Here is a 22,524-nt window from a genome sequence, read left to right as displayed (position 1 = left end):
GCACCGTTTTTATGGAAGCACACGGGTAGCAATATTCAATTTGAAATGTAATATGCAAAATGACAATGCAATATGTAAAATGGCATTGCATTCTGTATTTAAATTTACATTTTACATTACCATTCTAGCAACGTTTGGTGCCAAAATGAAAATGAAATTACATAATTTACGTTTGCCATTTCATACACTAGTTTTAATATGCATACTGAAACGCTTTATACGTGGCAAAATTAAAATGAAAATGTATTACAGAAATGATTAGATATGTGTAACATGTTCAAGCAAAAACTGTGGCAAAATGATCATTCAAATGTTATTTTTCTTAATTAAATTGTCAAGAAACTTGCGATTGCATTTTCATGAAATGTCCTGCAATGAATGTAGCAAAACTCAATGGGCACATTGAAAATGCATTCCGAGCCGATCATGCCCCCTCCCACGCCCCCTCGTGTGTTAATAGCTTAGATTACTTCACACAGACATGTATTGAACATTTTGAAAACTTTTAGCCTTTTATGTTCAAACCGGAGTTTAAATCAATGATGGAGAGACTCAAGAAGAAGGTCACCACTGAATGGTTAGTTGATGAATTTATGTAGCTTGTGTGGAGTTATCTTCTAGTCATTGATTAGCATATTCTGTCATGATAATATATAAATCACATAACCGGGAGCAGAGTTTATGTCAGTTTTAGGGTTTGTGATGTCACTAACCTGGGAGGAAGCTTGTGTAGTCCCTACCAGCCGTTTGTTGTAAAGCAATTTCTTTTAAAACAACTTTGAGCGTTGTAACTTTGCAGATGTTGTTTATGCTCAAACAGCAAAATTATGCACTAACAGGTTAGAAAAGTGAAATCATAAACAACCAACCCTTTAAATATTATGGCTAATTTGATAATGCTTTGAACCAGCTAGCACTATGTTGAGGGCATTTTTATATAAAGAAAACACTGTGATGAATTAAACTTATTAATATTTCCATAAATAAGCGCAATATATCCCAGCATTCTGGAGTTGTCACGGTGGTGGATGCAGCTAGAGAGTTGCTACAAGGTAGTTTAGGCAGGATCTAATTGCAGCAGACACTTTTATTAACTCTTCAAACTAAACAACAAACATGGAGGAGAACAGGAGAACGCAGGGGGTCATAAAATAGCTGTACAGTGGAGCAACACTAGAGATAAGAACAGACAAAGAACATTTTCTAAATGAGGGCTACATGTACAGAGTAACTAAGAAAGAAACAAAAAGCACAGGTGAGGACTTATCGATCAACTAACGAGAAACCACGACAAAAAATGTAAAGCTGGAACATGGTTAAAAAAGGCACACAGAAAACAAGAAAATGCAATAAACCTTTCAAGAGTAGGGGTGCACCGGATCGCAGTTGATCTGCGATCTGTACGGATCGGCACGAATGCGATTCGCATTTCTTTGCACTTGAACATTCACACACATCAAAATACCCATCTCTGCAAGTATTCTCTCAGTTATGTCTTAAGTGAATGTAAACAGTGGAGAAAGAAACTAGATGTCTGTCAGTATATTCGGTCCATGTATTTGGTCTTAAAGTGACAGCAGCCTAATATTCCTGCTACTATCTGTTAAGTAATATATAAGTATAATATATAAGTAATAGTAGTTACATTTACCCCCACACCAACCCCCACATTTTTTTCCCAAAAAATTGTCTGATCTTTGGTCTTGGGCATTAAAATCGGCTGACTTCTACCCAAGTGGCAACCTCCCCGTCTCTCTCTTGAAACCAGCACGGAAGTGAGTTAAACTGCAATTCATCGACTGGCCGCTTGAGGCTGACAGCAAAAGTGAGTCAAATCTCCCCATTGTTAAAATGCCCAACTTCACAGCAGAAAAAAAAAACATGTTTACAGCCTGGTGGCAAATAGTTGTTTTGGTCTATATAGCTAATTTTGCCCTTCATGACGACTGTGAGGGGGGTGAATTTTTTTTACAACTCATCCGTTTAAATTATATTAAGCCTTAAAGTTCTGCATAATTAAGGGCATGGCCACTTGAGGCTGTCTGCTGTCTGTTAGCGTCGTCACCCTCAGCTGTGTTTGTGCTTTTTTCAGGATTATTTTATACAATTTAATACACGTATTATACCTTCGCCCATGCTCACAGTTGGGTTCCGTTGTTGTTGAGTATGGAGAGAACAACCAGCGCTGTATTTCCAGTTGTTTCCCTCACATGCACTAATGGATGTCTGATGATTTCAGTGCTTTTTGGAGTTTAGATTTAAAAACTAAATCTTAATAGTCTGTAGATATAGAGACCACACTGGTTATGCAGTACTGTTGCTCTCACGGAACAGATAGACCCACGCCCATTTTATTTTAATCGGGAGGTGACGAGAGGTGACGCGCTGCCAAGATGGCGACGGTCGACGACGCCCACTTTAGGCTTCAAAAATGCTCTTCAGAAAGCTAAGGGTGAGAGTCACGGATACTACGTCCATATGTTTTTACAGTCTATGCTTCTAGCAAAATGCATTGCTGTGAAAACGTATTGTACCTACTAGGAAAAGCATTCCTGTAGCTCAAGGATTTACAAGCATGAACTGATAAAACGTATGCCTTGAATGCAATGTAAACTCGATTTAGATAAACGTGTCTGCCGAATATGTAAACGTATTAGAGTTTAGTACCATGGTGAAATCCATTTACTGTTGAAGTTCTTCCTCCATTTAAAAGCAAAAGATGCTAGATTCCATCTGGACTGTTTTTTTAGCCCCTCATGCACTGAATTGAGCTCAATGATATGTTTTGCTCTTCCTTAAGTGTAAAACAAAATATTGAACAGCGGTACTCTGGGTGACCCTGAGTGGGTGGACCATGAAGTCCTCTTGATGACATCATGGATGTAGATCTTTTAATGAGTGATCATGGGTTCAGGTACAAATAAAGATGTATTACAGGCTCTGAAATTGGTTAACACTGCCTCTGATGACTCCAATACAAAATCAAGGGTCACAGGCTCCTGGTTTTAATTCACAGAAAAAAAAAACAGTCAGCTTTTCTGGCCAATCCAGACTGGCAGAATCGATCAGTGCCTCTTGGACACACACACACACACACACACACTTAAAGTGATGACACATGCAGTAATGAAACCCTGCATCCCTCTGTACGGTGAAACACAACGAAAGAGTGCTTGAAATCCACTGAGGCTTATTAAGTGGAGAGTGAAATGCAGTGGACTCTACTTAAGTGCCACTGTAATATAGACCTTGTTGTCTCCGAGATGTTCCCTTAAATCTGCTCCAATTACAGATTGCACCTCTTTTCCACTAGTATCCCTTCACATCTGCCCCTCAGCTGCACTACACAGACACACACACACACACACACACACACACACACACACAAATGCAACAAGCATGCACACAGACATGAACCCACAAAAACACATCAGAAGTGTAGAATGATATTTCTTTCTTTTTTTTCCACTGACCTCTGTTTTCCTCTCGGATTTCCTTTTCTTATTTTATTTTATTTTATTTTATTTTATTTTATTTTAATTTGGTGTCCCTTTCCCTGTCTTGGCCAATCTCCATTCGTTTCCTCTACTTTTCCTCGTTTCTTTTCATTTCCTTTTTCCTATCCTGTCATTTTTTTTTCCCACTCCACTCCACTCATATCCTCTTTTTTTCTTTTCCTATATCCTGGCCAATTTCTATGCTTTTCCTTTTTACTGCTTTCCTTTTCATTTTCCTATCCTGGCCAATTCTCATTGTGTTCCTTTTCCTTTCATCTCCTTTGTTCTTCATTCCTTTTCTATCCTGGCCATTTTCCATTCTGTTTCCTTTTCCTCTCCATGCCTCCTATTTTCTTTTCCTTTCCTGGCCCATTTCTATTCCCTTTCCTTCACTCTTTCCTTTTCCTTTTCATTTACTCTTCTTTCCTATTCTTTTACATTTTTATTTTTCATCTTTTCCTCTGATTTCCTCTTTCTTTTCCTAGTCCTATCCTGGCCAATTCCCATTGTTTTCCATTTCCTTTCATCTCCTTTGTTCTTCATTCTTTTTCAATCCTGGCCATTTTCCTTTCCCTCTCCATGCCTCCTATTTCCTTTTCCTTTCCTGGCCCATATCTATTCCCTTTCCTTCACTCTTTCCTTTTCCTTTTCGTTTACTCTTCTTTCCTATTCTTTTACATTTTTATTTTTCTTCTTTTCCTCTGATTTCCTCTTTCTTTTCCTAGTCATTTTCCATTTATTTCCTTTTCCTTTCCTTCTCTTTCCTATTCATTTTCATTTTCTTTTTCCTTTACCATTTCCTTTTCTTTTTCTAGTCAATTTCGTTTTATTTCCTTTATTTTTTTCTCTCTTTTCATCCTCTTTCCTTTTTCTTTTACTGTTCTTTCCTTTATTGTTTTCCTACCCTTTCCATTCCTTTCTTTTTGCTCTCTATCACTCCCATTTCTATCCCAATTACTTCCCTCTTAACCCACATACACATTGTTAGCAGTATGAGTGATTTAGTTATTAATTCACATAGATGCATTACCACATAAAGCTCAGTTTATGAACCCTTACCGTGCCCTTACCTCCATTTTCACCCTCCTTATCTAATTTTTAACCAACTGTTAAGTTCAGCCTTTTTTTTTTTCTATAATGACATAAATGTTCATTGGTTTTTGCTTCTGAGACCATGATCTCTTGATGTTTATTAATATTTGATTGTCAAGTGAAAGATTGTAGCCATTACAACGTGGATTATTATTTAATGCTGCAGGGATGTGAAAGGGTTGTTTCTCATAGGGATTGTCTGATTTTAATAAGAGAAGCTGTGATGAATATTGCTGGCTAGTTACTGCCTGGAGCTCTGGACAAACTGATCTAATAGCGTCTACGTGTCTGTTACTGATCTGGTTGTGTGCATTTGTGAAAGTTTGTGATCAGGTTAATACAGAGTGTTATTTTTATGTAGTCATACTGAATATAGTTATAGAATATATATGGGCTATTTAAAACTCTCTCACTTGCTCATTCACTTTAAATCTCCTTTAATACATAAAACATTGCACAAAAAAATAAATGTACTAAAGCCATTACAGGCTTTTTTTTACTTGGAGTGCTGTAGCCCCTGACTGAAAATTGTAGGAGCGCAAGCAAAAAACTTTCAGCTTGCAATGCCATTATTCAAATTTCCCCCAAAATAACTGTAATACTGACAAATTATTAAATAATGAATAGACTTAATGTACATATATTACAATGTGCAGTTTTATTTTAAGTTCACATGGCTCCAGACTAACATTTGTGGGCAGCATCACCAGAGCCATTGAGTTCTACAAAAAAAGATCTGGTCGCACTGGGGCTGACAATACAGCACTAAGCTTAATTTAGGGTGTAGATTAAATTAACTTTAATTTTTATAATTCATAATGTCTTAATATTAATTAAAAATGCGAAAACGAGTAGAAACATTTATATGAGGGAGTGAAACTAGCAAATAAGGATCCTACTGTTTACAATGGTAATTTATTAATGAATTTATTTTAAAATAAGTGTTTCAATTAGAGTTTTCTTACATCTTAAATGTTTTTGTTTTAGGACAATCTTTGAAGGATGAACAAAAAATGTGTTGGTCATCACATTAAAAGTAACATTTATATATAATTTTGAAGTGCTGGAAAAAGATGTGTAGTACTTGTAAGTGTTTGACTATTTCTCTCACAATACCATAGTTATGGTTAGAGTTACCACATTAGCCTAAATCCATAAAATCCATGGTAAATGTTGCTGATTTGTGGACTGAAAGCCTAAGTGTTCCTAATTGGAAAAAAACGATTCCGAATCGCAATGTTTCTCGCAGCGATTACGCTATTAATTCTGAGGCGAATTCAATGGATTTCTTCACTAGATCTCCAGAGTCTGGATCTCCTATTAACAGTGTCGCAAGCATAAATGAGTTGCGCATTTACGCTCTACTTTCATTTTGTTTGCATTCACTGCTCGGCAACGTTGTGGTTGCGCCAGTGCGACCTAAATAAATATTTGGTCGCACGGGCAAGAAAAATGGTCACAGTCTGGAGCCCTGCATTCTGCTGAATATATACAGTAGAATAGCATGTCTGCGGGGTCTAACAATAATTTTTAGCATAAATATTTTGGTAACAATTTATTTTTACTGTGTAAATCTTACACTTCCTCCTACAATGACGTAAAATGATGATCATCAAAATGATGATGATGAAGTGAAAAAGGTAAATAGTGGATTTCTCTCTTCTCAGGGGAAAATGAGAGAGTATTGCACGACCATTCAATAGGATGACTGGGTTTCTAACAATGGAAAGCTTAATGCAAATGGGTGGAGTGTCCCTTTTAAAGGTTTGATTTTCCTCACCTCATTTTTTAAATTAAGGCATAAACATCGATTTCCAAAAGATGATTTTTTTTTGGTCAACTTTAGCATTGGTGTGTTCACTTATGCTCAGTACTGTAGATGACATAAAATGAAATAGCCTACTGTACCAGTCAAAAGTTTGTGATCAACATTTAAAAAGAAAATATTATTTAGAAAGGAACTTACTCGAAGACTTTCCAGTCCACAAAAATATTAAGTAGCACAAGAGTTTTCAAACATTGATAATAATAAGAAATATTTCAGAATTCTGAAGGATCAAGTGACACTGAAGACTGGAGTGATGGCTGCTGAAAATTCAGATTTTCCATCAGAGGAACAAATTACATTTTAAAATACATAGTTGTATTTCATAATAATACTGCTTTTACTATATTTTTGATCAAATAAATGCAGCCATAGTGAGCAGAAGTGACTTCTTTAAAAGCATTAAGTGGAAGGTTTATGTCATTTTTAACCTTAATGATAAATTTGTCTGTTTTCTGACAGTATGACAGTGACGGAGAGCACAGTCAGCGCTCCAGAGAACAGAAAGATAATAATTGTCATACTGAAAAACATATACTTCAGCAGCCTGTTTTGTTCTCAATGTTTTTGTATGTTTATACTCTTCAAATCCCACGACTGCAGTCTATTTCTTGTGATTTATTGTCTTGTTTATTAGTGGGCGCTATATTTACAATCACCTGAGAACATGCAGTTCTGCATGACTGAGACGGAGTGAAAAGAGAAAAGCTGTTTTATACCACTATAATTGGCTTAAATGTCTCTCAGTCTAATGATGATCTCTTAAATATTTTAATCCAGCTGTCTCAGTGCTCTCATACCTGACTGCATGCTACAACATTATGCAAGATATCCGTGACCTCTAAACATCTAGGAAATGTTCCTGTTAAACTGTTTTATTGCATGTTTCCCCTCTGTATTTACTTTCTAAAAAGCACCATTGTCTGAACATGCTTTTTTACTGTGGTTATAATATAGTTGTACTATGCCATAGTACCACCACAGTACTTTTAAATATTTATTGATGGAATCTAAGGACTTCTACCCCGTTGTCTTGTTTGATTAGGTTTTAATTCATTTTGGATGCACGGCACTATATAATTTAACAAGACAGGCACCTTCCCTTCTCAGCCCTCAAATGCACTTGCATGCAGAGCAAATCCTCGACAGTTAATGTGAGTTCCCCTTTCCCCTCTGCCAGGTGTCAGTGGTTCATCTGTTAAAGACCGTGCGCCTGCTGAGACTCCTGCGCCTGCTGCAGAAGATGGACCGTTACTCCCAGCACAGTACGGTGGTGCTGACCCTGCTCATGTCCATGTTTGCACTGCTGGCCCACTGGATGGCCTGCATCTGGTACATCATCGGCAAGAAGGAGGTGGAGAGCAACGCGGACACCTGGGATATAGGTGAGACTGGCATACAACATTTGCACGTTGACTCGCAGACAGAATGAAATGGAAAACATGCTTCTAATCTACAGTACCAACATTTTTGCGAAACACCATAAATTACCTATACATCCGATTCACGGCTATAAAACACCAACAACTTTTATTCCTGTCCACACAAATAATGATTACAGGGGCAGATTAATAAAGACTTATTTTCCCCTTGTTCCATGCACAACACAATGATATGACCTCTAAAGGCTGGTTCACACTAGCCTGGCTGCGCCCTCCTACGCACTTCCGCTCAATTTCATTTTACTTCAGTACTGCGTCTGGGATCGCTCCATATCCTTAGGTTTCCAGAAATCAATTTTTTGTAGGACCAATCAGCGAATAGAGGGAGTGGCTGAGAACGATGACGTTGATGTAAGTGCGTCAGTTTCAGTTCAGTAATGGCAGCGGAGAAAGGCTATTCGGTCCGTTGTTGGAAAAGAAACTGCCGAATATACAGAATTTAAAGCCGGATTGTTATCGTCTCACCTCTTGTTGCACAACTGAGGACCAAGTGAAGGAGGCAGAAAGTTTGGAAGTTTGTGCTGGGCAGCTCGTGCACGATGACCGTGACATTTTGGACGGACGGTGTAGCCTGGTGTTCGCGGTGGTTGACTTCAACTATTGTTGAAGATCCGCTCAGGAGTCATGTCAGTCACTCATATTTCCAACTGTAAATTTACTGATTCTTGTGATGAATAGAACATTTTGAGCCCCTTTGTGTACTCGTGCAGGAGGTTGGTGTGTCAGTTTTATATGTTGTAGGCCTAAATCATACAAATTGGTTGTGATTTTTTAAAAATAATTGTCATAAATAAAAATGTGAAAAACCATACTTTGAAGATATTTGATTTTCAGTTTTAGATGGCAATGGTTGATTTGTTTTACTAAAAAAAAACTAAATGCCACATAAAAATGTACAAACACATACTTTGAAGACCATAATTAAGGTAATTAAGAAACAATAAGACGTAATATGAAAAATTGTTGTTTATTACACATCTGCAGATAGAGACAAGACTGATCATTCACTGTAGCTGCTACAGCATTTGCGGCAGATCAGAAAACGACCACAGCGGCGTATTTGTAATGATTAGACACAGCTTCCACCGTTGAATGTATATATCACTGTCCTTCGTGTCAAATATACATTTCGAATTAATAATTGTTCCTAGATTAACAAAACCTGCGGCGCTCGTTGACTGAAATCCTATTGTAAACATAATCCTCTGATCATTCGCACTTGTTGTTTCCAGCCATTTCGGCGCGTGACATACGTCACTCACGACACCCCGTTAGCGATTGGCTATGGCAGATCGTGAGTGACTTTGGGCAGATCCAATAGATTTGAACTTTAATAGTGAACCCGCCTACAAGAAGGAAACGTTTCTCAATGGAGCGGTTCCAGACTCTATGTGGAAATGAAATGAACTAGAGTCTGGTTGAACCAGGCTAGGTTCACACGGGACGATTTTAAAATTGTCGGCCGATTTTCCAAACCTGAGAGACCACACACACGGCGATAAAAAAATCACGGGTCTAACAGTTTTGGTCGTACAGTGTGTGGCAGCCACACGGCAAAATAAACACACAAACCGATTTGACTCCCGAGCATTCCCAGGTCAGACGGAAAATCTCTCGAAATCCCTCAAGATCAAACGTGACTTCAGAGTAAACAATCATGGCGGATGAAGAGGATGCAGTGGCGATAGTGTGTAGTTTGTTTTTAGTGAAAAAAAAAAAAACGTTCTCAAAAGAAAAGGCGATGGGCAAAGAAGTGGAAACAACGCGAGCATGGACTCCATTTCCGACGTCCACCGGACTTTCTGGTGCGCCATACCGCCGGGCACCGGCTGTTTTGATTTTGTTTCCCGTCGGTGCTTCCTCTGCGCCTCGTCACCTCGCTTTCTGATTGGCTACACTCCACAGTTCACAAGCTGCGTGCTCATTCGTCCCCGGGGGACACCACACACAAGGAGAAATCGGGACAAAAAAATACAATATGTTGGATATCCCCGATTTGGCAGACAAGAGCAGTCTTAACACACCACACACGATAATCGGAGCATCCTTAAGATTGTCAGAAGGGGGGAATCGGGGCTAAAATCGGCCTTATGTTCCTGCCGTGTGAACCAGGCTTAAACACTTTTACCATATTGCATGATTTGTAGTCTAGTACTTTTTGACATTTGCTTTTAGGGGTGGGCGATATGACCAAAATCTTATTTCACAGTATGAGAAATTTTTGTGTCACGATAACAAATATATCTCGATATGGCTATTTTTATTTTATTTTTGTTATTAAAAATAATAACAAAGAAGTAAATTGCATACAGTAGGACAAATACAATAGAGCAAAGAGACAAATTAAATAAACTTAAAGACCCGCTGTTGTGAATTTCAAGTTTCTAATGTTAAAATGATAAAATGACAAAGGCATTGTGTTGTTTTTAATACGCTTTAAGTCAAAACGTGCAAATTCATGTCAACACAATTGCTAAGAATTTTCTGCAGTGGAAAAAAGACAGCTTCAAATATTTTGAGAAATCGCAGGTGTTCCTTACAAACTACCACAAACTACCTTGTAAACAATCACGTTAACATACGGGCGGCTTTAGCATATCATCGTTACTGAATGATTATAATTCTTGTCTATTGCAGCTATGCTGCAGCAGACAAATACAGCTGTATTACATGCAACTTTTAAATGTGTACTTTCCCTAGGGTGCCTTTGTACAACTGGCAAACAGGACTACAGATGAAAATTAGCCCTTGGCTAACTCTGGCATGTTACAGGTGTACTGTTGTTAATAAGCATTGTCCTGGTAAATAAATAAATAAATGAAAAAGGCTGCAAAGCATTTGCTGTCACAATGCTGTCTCAAGAGAAGACAGGTTCCGGTATATTTTTCTGTTCATATGAAAAACCAGGTACACTGAGCAATATAGCGATCGTGACTCTCCTGTTCGAACTCGTTTATCAAAATAAACAAATCTTTTTTCGTGTCATTTGGTTCATTCAACGAACGAAATGAACGAATTGAATCAGGAAAGATTTGTATATTTTGATGATCGAGTTCGAACAGGAGAATCACGAAAGCGCATCACGACCATTTGAGCTTATAAAACTTAAACTTTGTTATTTATTTATTAAATGAGCGATCGTTTCGCTTGATAAGACCCTTATTCATCGTCTGGAATCATTTAAAGCCCTTTGAACAGTCGGACCTTGAACTGTTTGGTTACAAGCAAAGTGCATTAGATGGAGAAAAATCTCAGAATGTTTTCATCAAAAACCTTAATTTCTTTTCGACTGAAGAAAGAAAGACATGGACATCTTGATGACATGGGGGTGAGTAAATTATCAGCAAAAGTTTTTTTTAAAGTGAGCTACTCCTTTAAGTCAGCAGGATGCATATCAGTGGGGCATCTGACTTCATTATATGGACAAAAAAAAACACTGAAACATTTAGCAAACTTTTGCTTTAAACATGAGAAAGATTTCAAAGAAGTTTTAAATGACATGAGGGTGAGTAAGTGATGACAGACTTTTCATCTTGAGATAAACTATCCCTTTAAGTTTTTAATTATTGAACCGAAGCAATCATGCAACTGTGTGTTAATTGATTCAACGCAATCTGGCTCTCCAGTTTCATTTCAGTTTGTAATGGATTTGTTAAAGCTGCAATATGGACATAATATGAATCGATTTAATCTGATGCGTTCGTAGCAAGACAGAAAGAGAGCGATGAAGACATAAAATGAGAATGGAAAGCAGATTTATAGTTATAGAAAAAGCGCGATAAGCCTGACACTGTTAGGTGGTGTTATGGACCGTGATAGTGCATCAGGGACAGCAAGCAGCCAAGTGAGTGAAAGAGTGAGTGAACGGCAAACAAACCAGTCACCCAGACGTTGTGCCGCGCGTCTCTCTCCATCTTGACTGCAGGAGGGGCTGTAATTAGGCCCAGTGTGCTTCTCTATGGTCCGTAATGACGGATCGATGTGAAAGTAGTAGCGTTCACGTTGATAGAAAGTTGCTGGTTCCCCTCGGCATCCGACCACTGACCCCCGGCCTGCTCTGATGGGCTGTTACTATAGCAACACTGGGCTGGAATCTCCTCTCTGGTACCCTGATTTAGATAGTGTGGTATGTGAGAAATGATGGGTCGCTCCTTATCAGTAAACACAAGGATTGTTTCAGAAAGAAGGCAAACTCTGTTTGATGAATTGACTTGGTGTGAATTCAAAACAACTTCTGTTAGTGGAGAACTGTTTGGGGGTCGGAAGATGTTCCTTCTGCTTTTCATGTAACCAGTTCATGTACGTACGTCTGCCGCCACAAAAATGTACAAATGTGATAGATGTTAAAATGATGTATCAGATTGAAATACTTAGGTGTAGAATGAATGTTATCCATGGTGTTTACATTATGTGTTTCCAGACTTTTGACAGGTACTGTACAATGTACAACTGTACATGTGTTAATGCAGTTTTGTGGAAAATTAATAAGCCACTTAATAATTAGTGAGCTGCTTAACCAAGTCACTCTGAGACACTGAAAACACTTTTTTTTACTTTTCTTGAAGCGTATATACTGTACAGTTAAATCGCAACCTTCGCGATTTCTGTTTAATAGTATATTGTGTTGCCCTATACTACTGTATGTGTGTGTGTTTGTCATTCACTGAAACGTTAATTTCGCTGCTGCCAAGTGACTTAGCACAACCCACCTCTGCGACCCACCATTTGAAAAGCCTGAGGTAAAGAATCTAAGTGCAGTAGTATAGTATTTTATTAACAAAGAACTCAAAATGAAACGCTCATAAAAACAGAACTGAACAACCAAGTTAAACACTATGGGAACTGAGCAGGAACGGAAAGAAACACTTAAATACAGAGATAAACCAATCAACAGAATGAGTCACAGGTTTAAACGATACTCAAACAATGTGTAACCAAGGAAATTAACTGTAAACACAAGAAGCTTAACTAAACTAGTAAAAACCCACCCAAACACACAAAGAACACAGATCACTCTTCACACAATGTTGAAAACAGTTGTGCTGCCTGATGTGTTTCTGTAAATTTTAAAAGAACAGCATTTATTTGAAATAAAAATCTTTTGTAGCATTATAAATGTCCTAAGTTTCGTTTCTGATCTTTAACTTATCCATGCTTTATAAAAGTATTAATTCTTTCAACAACAAAAAAAATCATACTGATCCTAAACACTTTAGAATGGTAGTGTATGTAAAACATTACAAAAATGTGATTGATAGTTAAGATATGCGCCAAAACCTGGCATTGCTGCCAATTAAATTTGCGGAAAGGTTGTATTTAAAAAAAATTAAAATATATATATATATATTATATATATATATATATGGTTCCGTCACAGAGGATCAAATTTTCAATTTAAAAATTACTTTAATTTCAATCTTTTCCAAAGCTATCACATGTCTTAGAAAATACCACACAAATGTATGGACTACTTTAATAGTTCTGAAACAGGTATGCTATTCGTTGTATGCAAAACAAAATAGCTATTTTTTTTCCCAGTCACACGGGTAAATAATGACGGAAATAGATTTTTTTTAGAAAAACCATGTCCTTTAGCTTATGTGTCATTGCAGTGTGAGCTACTTTTCCACCATATGGACACATATGAAACTGATACACAAACACATTTTAGTGTGAGTTTAATTAAATCAAACGCTTTCTTCTTTGTCTCGCTCTCTTGAGGTTGGCTTCATGAGCTCGGGAAGCGCTTGGAGTCTCCATACGAGGAGGACATGGGAGCGGTCAACAGAACGCTGAGCAGTGGACCGTCTTTGCGGAGCATCTACATTGCAGCGCTGTACTTCACCCTCAGCAGCCTGACCAGCGTGGGCTTCGGAAACGTCTCTGCCAACACAGACGCAGAGAAGATCTTCTCCATCTGCACCATGCTTATCGGAGGTGTGTGTGTGTCTTAGCAGAAAGGTTGAAGTTTAGGAGATATTTTTAAATATATTTGGAGGTAGAACAAAATTGGATTATCATTAGGATCCAAAAAGTGGAGGCTGTATGTCTGCTGCTTTTTTAGAAACTAAAAACCAGTTTGAATACATGTTTGTACAAGACAATAGAGAAAAAGGTTGTAGATATTAAGTATTAAAGCGTATTTAAAATAAAGTGTATATTTACAAAGAGTAAATAAAAATGTGAATTAAAAACATACAATAGTACACAACATCAATGTCTACTTAACCGCAAGCGTTTACATACTGTATGTTCGTCTGTCATTAACTAAGAAGATATGAGGTCACGCCAGCTGTTCGCATTCAAAATTCATGGCTTTGTTTTGTGAAATGTCACCATTTGCCATCGGCAGTTCTGCTCCCTTCCCAAACACACAATAATAACCAATTACACACCCCAACATGTATGTACACATTCAGTCACATCTTAGAGAGACAAGAGCCTGTAAAATAAATAAATAAGTTGGTTTTTACAGAAACGGAAAGGATCCATGCTGATCACTTTGTCATCTACAGAACTCAATAACACTATCGCTGGTGTTGTATAACTTCAAAAACACCTGCAACTTTCTATTAAACTCTCACGTCCCTCGACCTCGTCCTGCTCGCCACAAATGTATTGGCATTAGCAAGTCTCAGTACTTGCTCTACAGCAGCAGCGTAGCATGTATTTTGTGTATTGTAACAAATGGCTGCAGAGGGTGGCAACGATCTGATGATTGTTGTTGTTACGGATACAACTACAATCAAATCCTTGTTTAATATCAGCCATAGAACATTAAATCCAAATGTTCACTTCGTAATTTGTATTTCAAATTGGCCACTCTTTGCGATAGAAATGCTACAGCCACTATAATTTCTTGAACAGGGATATGTGGACATTAAAACATGCAAACTCAGAGTGAGGGTTTAAAGCAGTTTGCAAATTTAGAAACATATTGGCGTAGGTTTATGAAATGGTGCACATTGCGTTCCCAGATGGTCGTTATAAGCAACCCAAACTCACAGCATATGTAGAGATGATGTTTAAGACGAGCTCGGTGCATGTTAATAAGCTCATGTGAAGCAGAACTGTGAATGGAGTCACTCTGAGACGCACATAACATGAACACATGTAAATAAAGTGCACATATATATATATATATAAATGGTTACTCTAATTTAATCTAGGAATTTGGGACAGCCCTACATTCAAGTTTTGTGTACATTCATGCATATGTGTATCATTGTCTTTGGCAGCATTGATGCATGCTCTGGTCTTCGGTAACGTGACGGCCATAATCCAACGCATGTACTCGCGCTGGTCCTCTTACCACACGCGCACTAAAGACCTGAAGGACTTCATCCGTGTGCACCACCTTCCCCAGAGCCTCAAACAGCGAATGCTGGAGTACTTCCAGACCACCTGGTCTGTCAACAACGGCATCGACTCCAACGAGGTAAACCACACGCTTCAGAGAGTATTACACAGCACAACTGAATCATTTGACGATGCGGAATTCCTTGCAGCTGGACTGTGCAAGAGGAGCCAACATTACAAGAAAATAATGTGCTTCCCTACTGCACTCCAGTGTTTCATGCAGTGTAACACTGGTACAGAACATTCGACTTTTAAAGTGTCCTCTTCAGGGTTTTATTAACTCTTCACTTTCTATTTTTCTTATGAATAACTGTCTAAGTACTTAATAATATTCATAATATTAATTATGAATATTATCTAACAGATAATATCTATATAAATTATCTATATTAGTTTCAATAATATTAATATTCTATATTAAATGACAGAAATAAAAAAATTATAAATGATCTGATAGACCAAACAGTTAGACCAAACAATATTTTTTTTAACCAATATTCACACATTAATAAGTTATCTGTTTTTTCACATTAATGGCATCTTTGGTTTAATGTATTGTATGGATACATTTTTAAAATAACAGATTTTCATTATCTAGATAGAAATGTGTCGCTTTACAGTTAGCCTAAAGTAAAAACGATGAAGATGACAATAATAATTTTTGTTGTTGTTGAATAGTATTATTCATGTTTTTATTAATATTAAACAGCTCTTCTTAAATATTATACACTTAAATATATAAATTTGTGTTGTTCATAATTAATTTTTTTATTGTTGGAGTTTTTATATGTCAAGTCACTTCTTATCTGCTAATGAATAACAGAAACCTCCTATAAATAATTATGGGTAAGCCGATAGATATATTAGACCAATATAATACTGGTTCGATTGACGAGTATTAAAACCATATTTGGTTATCAGTTCTTAAATATTAGGTCACCAATAAATGTCATAATTTGATTATCATATTGTTTGGATAATTATTTAAATTATAAATAAAATTAGTTACATTGTGAAAAATGTGCAGCTGGAAATAAAGATAATGATGATACAAATAAATCTTTCTTATTTTTATTTTCATTATTAATATTATATAATATTTACACTCTATCAGTATTTCATTAAAAAAAAATAATAATAACCAATCTCTAATTACCATTTTCACATACCATTGTATTTACATGGTACACCAACATGAAAGAAAACCATGGCATCATGTCCATACTATGGCGCTATAAGTGATGTACTACTAATGAAGGAACATACTAAAGCCAAGAGCGAAGAAACAGCTAAGGCAAGTAATTTAGATAGAAGGTTGGACACTTGAGCCCGGGACTTTATTCCAGAGTCCAGAGAGAAAGTGGTAAAAATGAGATGAAATCTAAACACCTTGCTAAATCACAGATTTATGAATAATAGATGGTGAGACTGATGGCCGGAGAGCAGGAGACAAAGTGCGAGAGAAGAAGAGGGATGTGTATGCTGCGAGTGAAGGGGAGAGTGACAGATGCCATTCAGTCAGGCTGAAGGATGGTTGCATATATGGATGGATGGGCAGAGCAGATGAAGGGTGCCAGAGGGCAGGAATGAGGCATGGCCTGAATACTTTCAGGGTGGGAACTTGTGAAGGCGGGGTGCTTAATGATTTTAATGGCAGTTTAATGAATGTAATGTGCTGTTATACAAGTTCACATAAAATTGTAATTTTTGTCATAGGTACTCTTCAACTGTGAGTGACGGAATCTAAAACAAAAATCCAGAAAATCACATTGAATGATTTTTTTTTTAAGTAATTCATTTGCATTTTATTGCATGACATAAGTATTTGATACATCAGAAAAGCAGACCTTAGTATTTGGTTCAGAACCCTTTGTTTGCAATTACAGAGATCATACGTTTCCTGTAGTTCTTGACCAGGTTTGCACACACTGCAGCAGGGATTTTGGCCCACTCCTCCATACAGACCTTCTCCAGACCCTTCAGGTTTCAGGGCTGAGCTCCCTTCCAAAGATTTTCTATTGGGTTCAGGTCTGGAGACTGAGTAGGCCACTCCAGGACCTTGAGATGCTTCTTACAGAGCCACTCCTTAGTTGCCCTGGCTGTGTGTTTTAGGTCGTTGTCATGTTGGAAGACCCAGTCACGACCCATCTTCAATGCTCTTACTGAGGGAAGGAGGTTGTTGGCCAAGATCTCACGATACATGGCCCCATCCATCCTCCTCTCAATATGGTGCAGTCGTCCTGTCCTCTTTGCAGAAAAGCATCCCCAAAGAATGATGTTTTCCCCTCCATACTTCACGGTTGGGATGGTGTTCTTTGGGGTTGTACTTATCCTTCTTCCTCCAAACACAGCGGGTGGAGTTTAGACCAAAAAGCTCTATTTTTGTCTCATCAGACCACATGACCTTCTCCCATTCCTCCTCTGGATCATCCAGATGGTCATTGGCAATCTTCACATGAGCCTGGACATGCGCTGCTAGAGCAGGGGGACTTTGCGTGCACTTCAGGATTTTAATCCATGGGTTACTAATGGTTTTCTTTGAGACTGTGGTCCCAGCTCTCTTCAGGTCATTAACCAGGTCCCGTCTTGTAGTTCTGGGCTGATCCCTCACCTTCCTCATGATTATTGATGCCCCACGAAGTGAAATCTTGCATGGAGCCCCAGAGCGAGGGAGATTGACCGTCATCTGGAACTTCTTCCATTTTTTAGTGATTGCGCCAACTGTTGTTGCTTTCTCACCAAGCTACTTGCCTATTGTCCTGTAGCCCATCCCAGACTTGTGCAGGTGTACAATTTTATCCCCGATGTCTTTACACAGCTCTCTGGCCTTGGCCATTGTGAAGAGGTTGGAGTCTGTTTGTTTGAACACGTTACCTGTATAAAAGACACCTGTCCACACACTCAATCAAACAGGTGCAGTTAATACAGGTAAATGAGTGGAGAAAAGGAGGTCTTCTTAGGCCACGTTTACACAAAGCCGGGTATTTAGAGAAACAAATATTTTCCCCCTCTCCGTTTTCAATAATAACATCGTGCACACACTCGCATAAATACACCGTCGAGCGCCATCATATCTATGCCAAACCTATAGGCGGCACTGTAGGGAGAAGGATAAAGCCATGCAAGCCAATCAGAATCCTCAGAATCGACAAGAGAGAACCTAAAACGCCGTTTCTCCCAGCTGACACGACAACACATAACCGGCGTTTTCAGAAATCTCCACTTTGGCCGGAGTTTTTAGAAATAATCGTTTTCTGTGATAAAAACGGGGTTTTTGTGTAAATGAGGGACCAAAACGCAGGGAAATATCTGTGTTTTCCCTTTGTGTAAACAGGGCCTTAAAGAGAAACTGGCAGGTCTGTGAGAGCCGGAATTCTTACTGGTTGGTAGGTGATCAAATACTTATGTAATGCAATAAAATGCAAAATTACATACATACATACATACATCTTCTTCCGCTTCATCCGGGGCCGGGTCGCAGGGCCAGCAGTCTAAGCAGAGATGCCCAGACTTCCCTCTCCCTAGACACTTCCTCTAGCTCTTCTGGGGGGACACCGAGGCGTTCCCAGGCCAGCCGGAAGACATATGGCGCTTTTCCACTGCATAGTACGGTACGGTTCGGCTCAGTACGCTTCGACTCGGCGCGGAACAGTTCGGATCGCTTTTCGTTTCCACTGCAGTAGTACCCCTTCAAAGTGTGTGGGACTGATCGTTATTTGCGCGCGCCTCTACTGCCATGACATCATCTTAAAAGCGCCACATTTTCAAACCCACAACACAGGAACAATGGAGACTATCGAGGGGATGGTGTTCCTGATTCTCGGTATGTGGTTGTTTTTAACTGCTAGATGGAAAAATGTGTTTAAAATGAGGCTGATGGCAGCAAAACAAAAATACTGCTAAAAAAGTGTCTCGTGTCTTGTGTCGCAAATCCAATGAGGCTAGTAGTGACGCTGGTAGTGACGATTCTGTCTGACCAATCAGTGATCTGCAGTGTTTCACGTCACATTTTAGTACCAGTACGGTACGCTTGGAACCTCAACAGACCAGGTACCATTTAAAGCGACCTGAAGCGAACCGTACTGTACCGTACCATGCAGTGGAAAAGCACCACAAGTGAGACGTACCGAACCGAACCGTACCGTACTATGCAGTGGAAAAGCGCCTATGGTCTTTCCAGCGTGTCCTAGGTCTTCCCCGGGGCCTCCGCCCAGTGGGACGTGCCCGGAACACCTCCCCAGGGAGGCGTCCAGGTAAAATGCAAAATTAATTACTTAAAAATCATACAATGTGATTTTCTGGATTTTTGTTTTAAATTCTGTCACTCACAGTTTTATAGTACCCATAATAAAAATTACAGACTTCTACAAAACCTGCACAATCGGCTGTGTATCAAACACTTGTTCTCCTTAAAATTTCTTTAAAATGCAAGTAACTGTTAACCATACCATTCTTTTTATTTTCCTTTCCTTTTTTTCCTTTTCTTTTTCTCTTTTTTTATTCTTTTTTGCTTGTTCTTTTTTCTTTTTTTTCTCTTCTTCCAATACACTCCCCAGCTCTTGAGAGACTTTCCAGATGAGTTGCGCTCGGACATCGCAATGCATCTGAACAAAGAGATCCTAGAGCTTTCCGTCTTCTCCTCTCTGAGTCGTGGGTGTCTCCGCTCTCTCTCCTTGCACATTAAGACAACGTTTTGCGCACCGGGCGAGTACCTTCTTCGGCAGGGAGATGCTCTACAGGCTCTTTTCTTTGTCTGTTCTGGCTCCATGGAGGTGCTAAAGGACAGCATGGTGTTAGCCATCCTCGGTCAGTTTACACAAACCCACCAATTACACACAATAACACAGTAAAGCTCAAAATGTTCAGTGTAGTTTTAGCATGAAGGGAAAAATTACTGCCTCTCATTAAAGCCCCTTTTCCACCAAAGCATTTTGAGAGCCGGTTCGGAGCCGGTGCCTGCGCGCGACCCAGTTCTTTGTGTTTCGAGAGCCAAAGAACCGGTTCTCGGCCGGGAAAACTGGTTCCAAAGCGGCACCAAGTCTTTGCTGGACTAGAACCGTTCTTTTACCACGTCACGCTTACGTCGGGGGCTGGGGCGGGTTTAGATGTGTTCTAAACATTTTTTCTGACCATAATAAAGGATCGCAAAGCCAAGAGAAACATTTGCAGAAACACGATGGAGTCCGCCTTTGTAATTGTTATGCTTGAAGTTGGCGCTAGCGTTTTTTATTATTGAAAACATTATAAGCAAAGAAGAAAACAGTCACAATATAGAACAAATAATGGAAAGAAAAATAGACAAAAGACAGGGGTACATAACTAATCAGAATAGATTACATATCAAACGAAAATATTAAAAGACTTACATATTTCAATTGTTTTTAAAGCCTTCATGGTACACGAGTTAGAGAAAATCCCAAAGTAATGCTGTACTTGCAAGCGCTTCTAGCTAAGACGTATGGCGACGTACACATGTGACGTAACGACGTCGTTCCCTGGGCGCTCTAGTCAGTGGAAAAACAAATAGGTTCCGAACGGGTTCGCGAGTTGAACCAACTCCGAACCAACTTTGAACCAGCACCAGTTCCGAACCAGTTCTTTTTTGGTGGAAAAGGGGTATACGTGAGGACTTTAGGGCCCATGTCACGTGTTCCTACACAAAAACTGCTCTCTGTGATTGGTCTCTCTCTCTCTCTGTGAGGCTTCACACACTCAGCAGGCTCATAGGACAGTGGAGCTAATGTGTGAAAAAATAAAATCCTCATCATCCTGTTAGGTCCTGCCTGTGTGTGTGTGTGTGTGTGTGTGTGTGTGTATGCATGTGTGTGCATGTTTGTGTTTGTGTTAATATCACCTTATGAGTTCTGACAGGAAAAGAGCACACACTATCTTTCTCATCTTTACCTCACACTCTCTCTCCACCCTGCTGACAAAGGAAGGTCTCTCTGACATTGAGTTCTCAAGAAGGTTCTGTTTTTTTGTGTGTGTTTACATGCATGTGTGCTTTTTATACAGTATGTTTCTTTGCTGCTAATAGAGCTGTCTGTAGTCCCACATTGCTAAAGTGCTCAAATTATCATTTTAGAGTCATGATTTCCCTTAGGAGTTTCTAATGGGTTTTAAGAATTGTGGTTTTCGATGTGTAAAATCCAGTCTCTGGTTAACATTACTTGAAAACAATTTTATGTTTTTGTTCTATTAAATACATTCCTCATAGAACTCATGCTGGATTAGCTTGCCACTTCAGCCTACAAATTGACACTCCTGTGATTCCTTAATGATATCTGACAAAATATTCACGTGTTTTGTATCTTCCTCATGTGACACGTCCAGGTAAAGGTGACTTGATTGGTGCCAACATGTCAGTTGATGACCGCGTCATAAAGACGAACGCTGACGTGAAGGCGCTGACATACTGTGACCTGCAGTGCATCAATCTAAGGGGTCTGTATGAGGTGCTTGACCTGTATCCTGAATACTCCCACCGTTTTGTGCAGGACATCACGCACGACCTCACCTATAACCTGAGAGAGGGACAAGAGAGCCACGTAAGACCACTGTGTTTTTATACTAAATTTTTTTTTTTATTCATCTTTGTTGACATCTTTGTCATCTGTGTTAAAGGAGTAGTTCATTTAAAAAAAAACTTTTTCTGATAATTTACTCACCCCCATGTCATCCAAGATGTCCATGTCTTTCTTTCTTCAGTCGAAAAAAAAAAATTAAGGTTTTTGATGAAAACATTCCAGGATTTTTCTCCATATAATGGACTTCATTGGGAACCAAACGGTTCAAGGTCCAAACTGTTCAAAGGGCTTTAAACGATTTCAGATGAAGAATATGGGTCTTATCAAGCGAAATGATCGCTCATTAAAAAAAAAAAATAAATAAAAAAAAATCCTTTAAAGCCTGACCTGATTCAGTTTTTTTTTTTTTTATGGACCCAAAATTCATATACAGACAAACAGACTGATTGATTGCTTGCTTATGTGTGTATGTGAATATACACTACTGTGCAAAAGTTTGGGGTGAGTTCAAGATTTTAATTGGGTAAGTTAAAGAAATGGCATACAAAATTACAGTAAAAACGGTAATATTGTGAAATATTTATCCCTTTTAATTGTTAATTCCTGTAATGGCAAAGCTGCTGCTCAAGAAATATTTCTTATTATTATCAATGTTAAAAACAATTGTGCTTCTTATTATTTAGTGGGAAACATGATATTTTTTTCAGGATTCTTGGATGAATAGAAAGCTCAAAAGAACAGCTTTTACTTAAAATAGAAATATTTTGTAACATTATAAATGT

The 22,524-nt window shown here is 38.5% G+C and overlaps 1 protein-coding gene and 1 pseudogene across 1 annotated transcript in view; one reads left to right on the top strand and one right to left on the bottom strand.

Annotated features, from left to right (window-relative positions):
- The window catches only part of kcnh8 (potassium voltage-gated channel, subfamily H (eag-related), member 8), an 81,058-nt gene that overhangs the window by 37,566 nt on the left and 20,968 nt on the right, over nucleotides 1-22,524 (top strand). Inside the window, exons 7-11 of the mRNA XM_039678955.2 lie at nucleotides 7,595-7,799; nucleotides 13,578-13,793; nucleotides 15,095-15,294; nucleotides 19,772-20,021; nucleotides 21,549-21,763. Coding sequence (XP_039534889.2) covers nucleotides 7,595-7,799; nucleotides 13,578-13,793; nucleotides 15,095-15,294; nucleotides 19,772-20,021; nucleotides 21,549-21,763 — 1,086 coding nt within the window. The remainder of the gene's footprint in view (nucleotides 1-7,594; nucleotides 7,800-13,577; nucleotides 13,794-15,094; nucleotides 15,295-19,771; nucleotides 20,022-21,548; nucleotides 21,764-22,524) is intronic.
- LOC148970910 (uncharacterized) lies at nucleotides 17,437-18,051 on the bottom strand (annotated as a pseudogene).

This window comes from Pimephales promelas, chromosome 18 (assembly GCF_988280905.1).
Source record: "Pimephales promelas chromosome 18, fPimPro1.hap1.1, whole genome shotgun sequence".
Taxonomy (NCBI): domain Eukaryota; kingdom Metazoa; phylum Chordata; class Actinopteri; order Cypriniformes; family Leuciscidae; genus Pimephales; species Pimephales promelas.
This window is presented reverse-complemented; position numbering and strand designations above follow the sequence as displayed.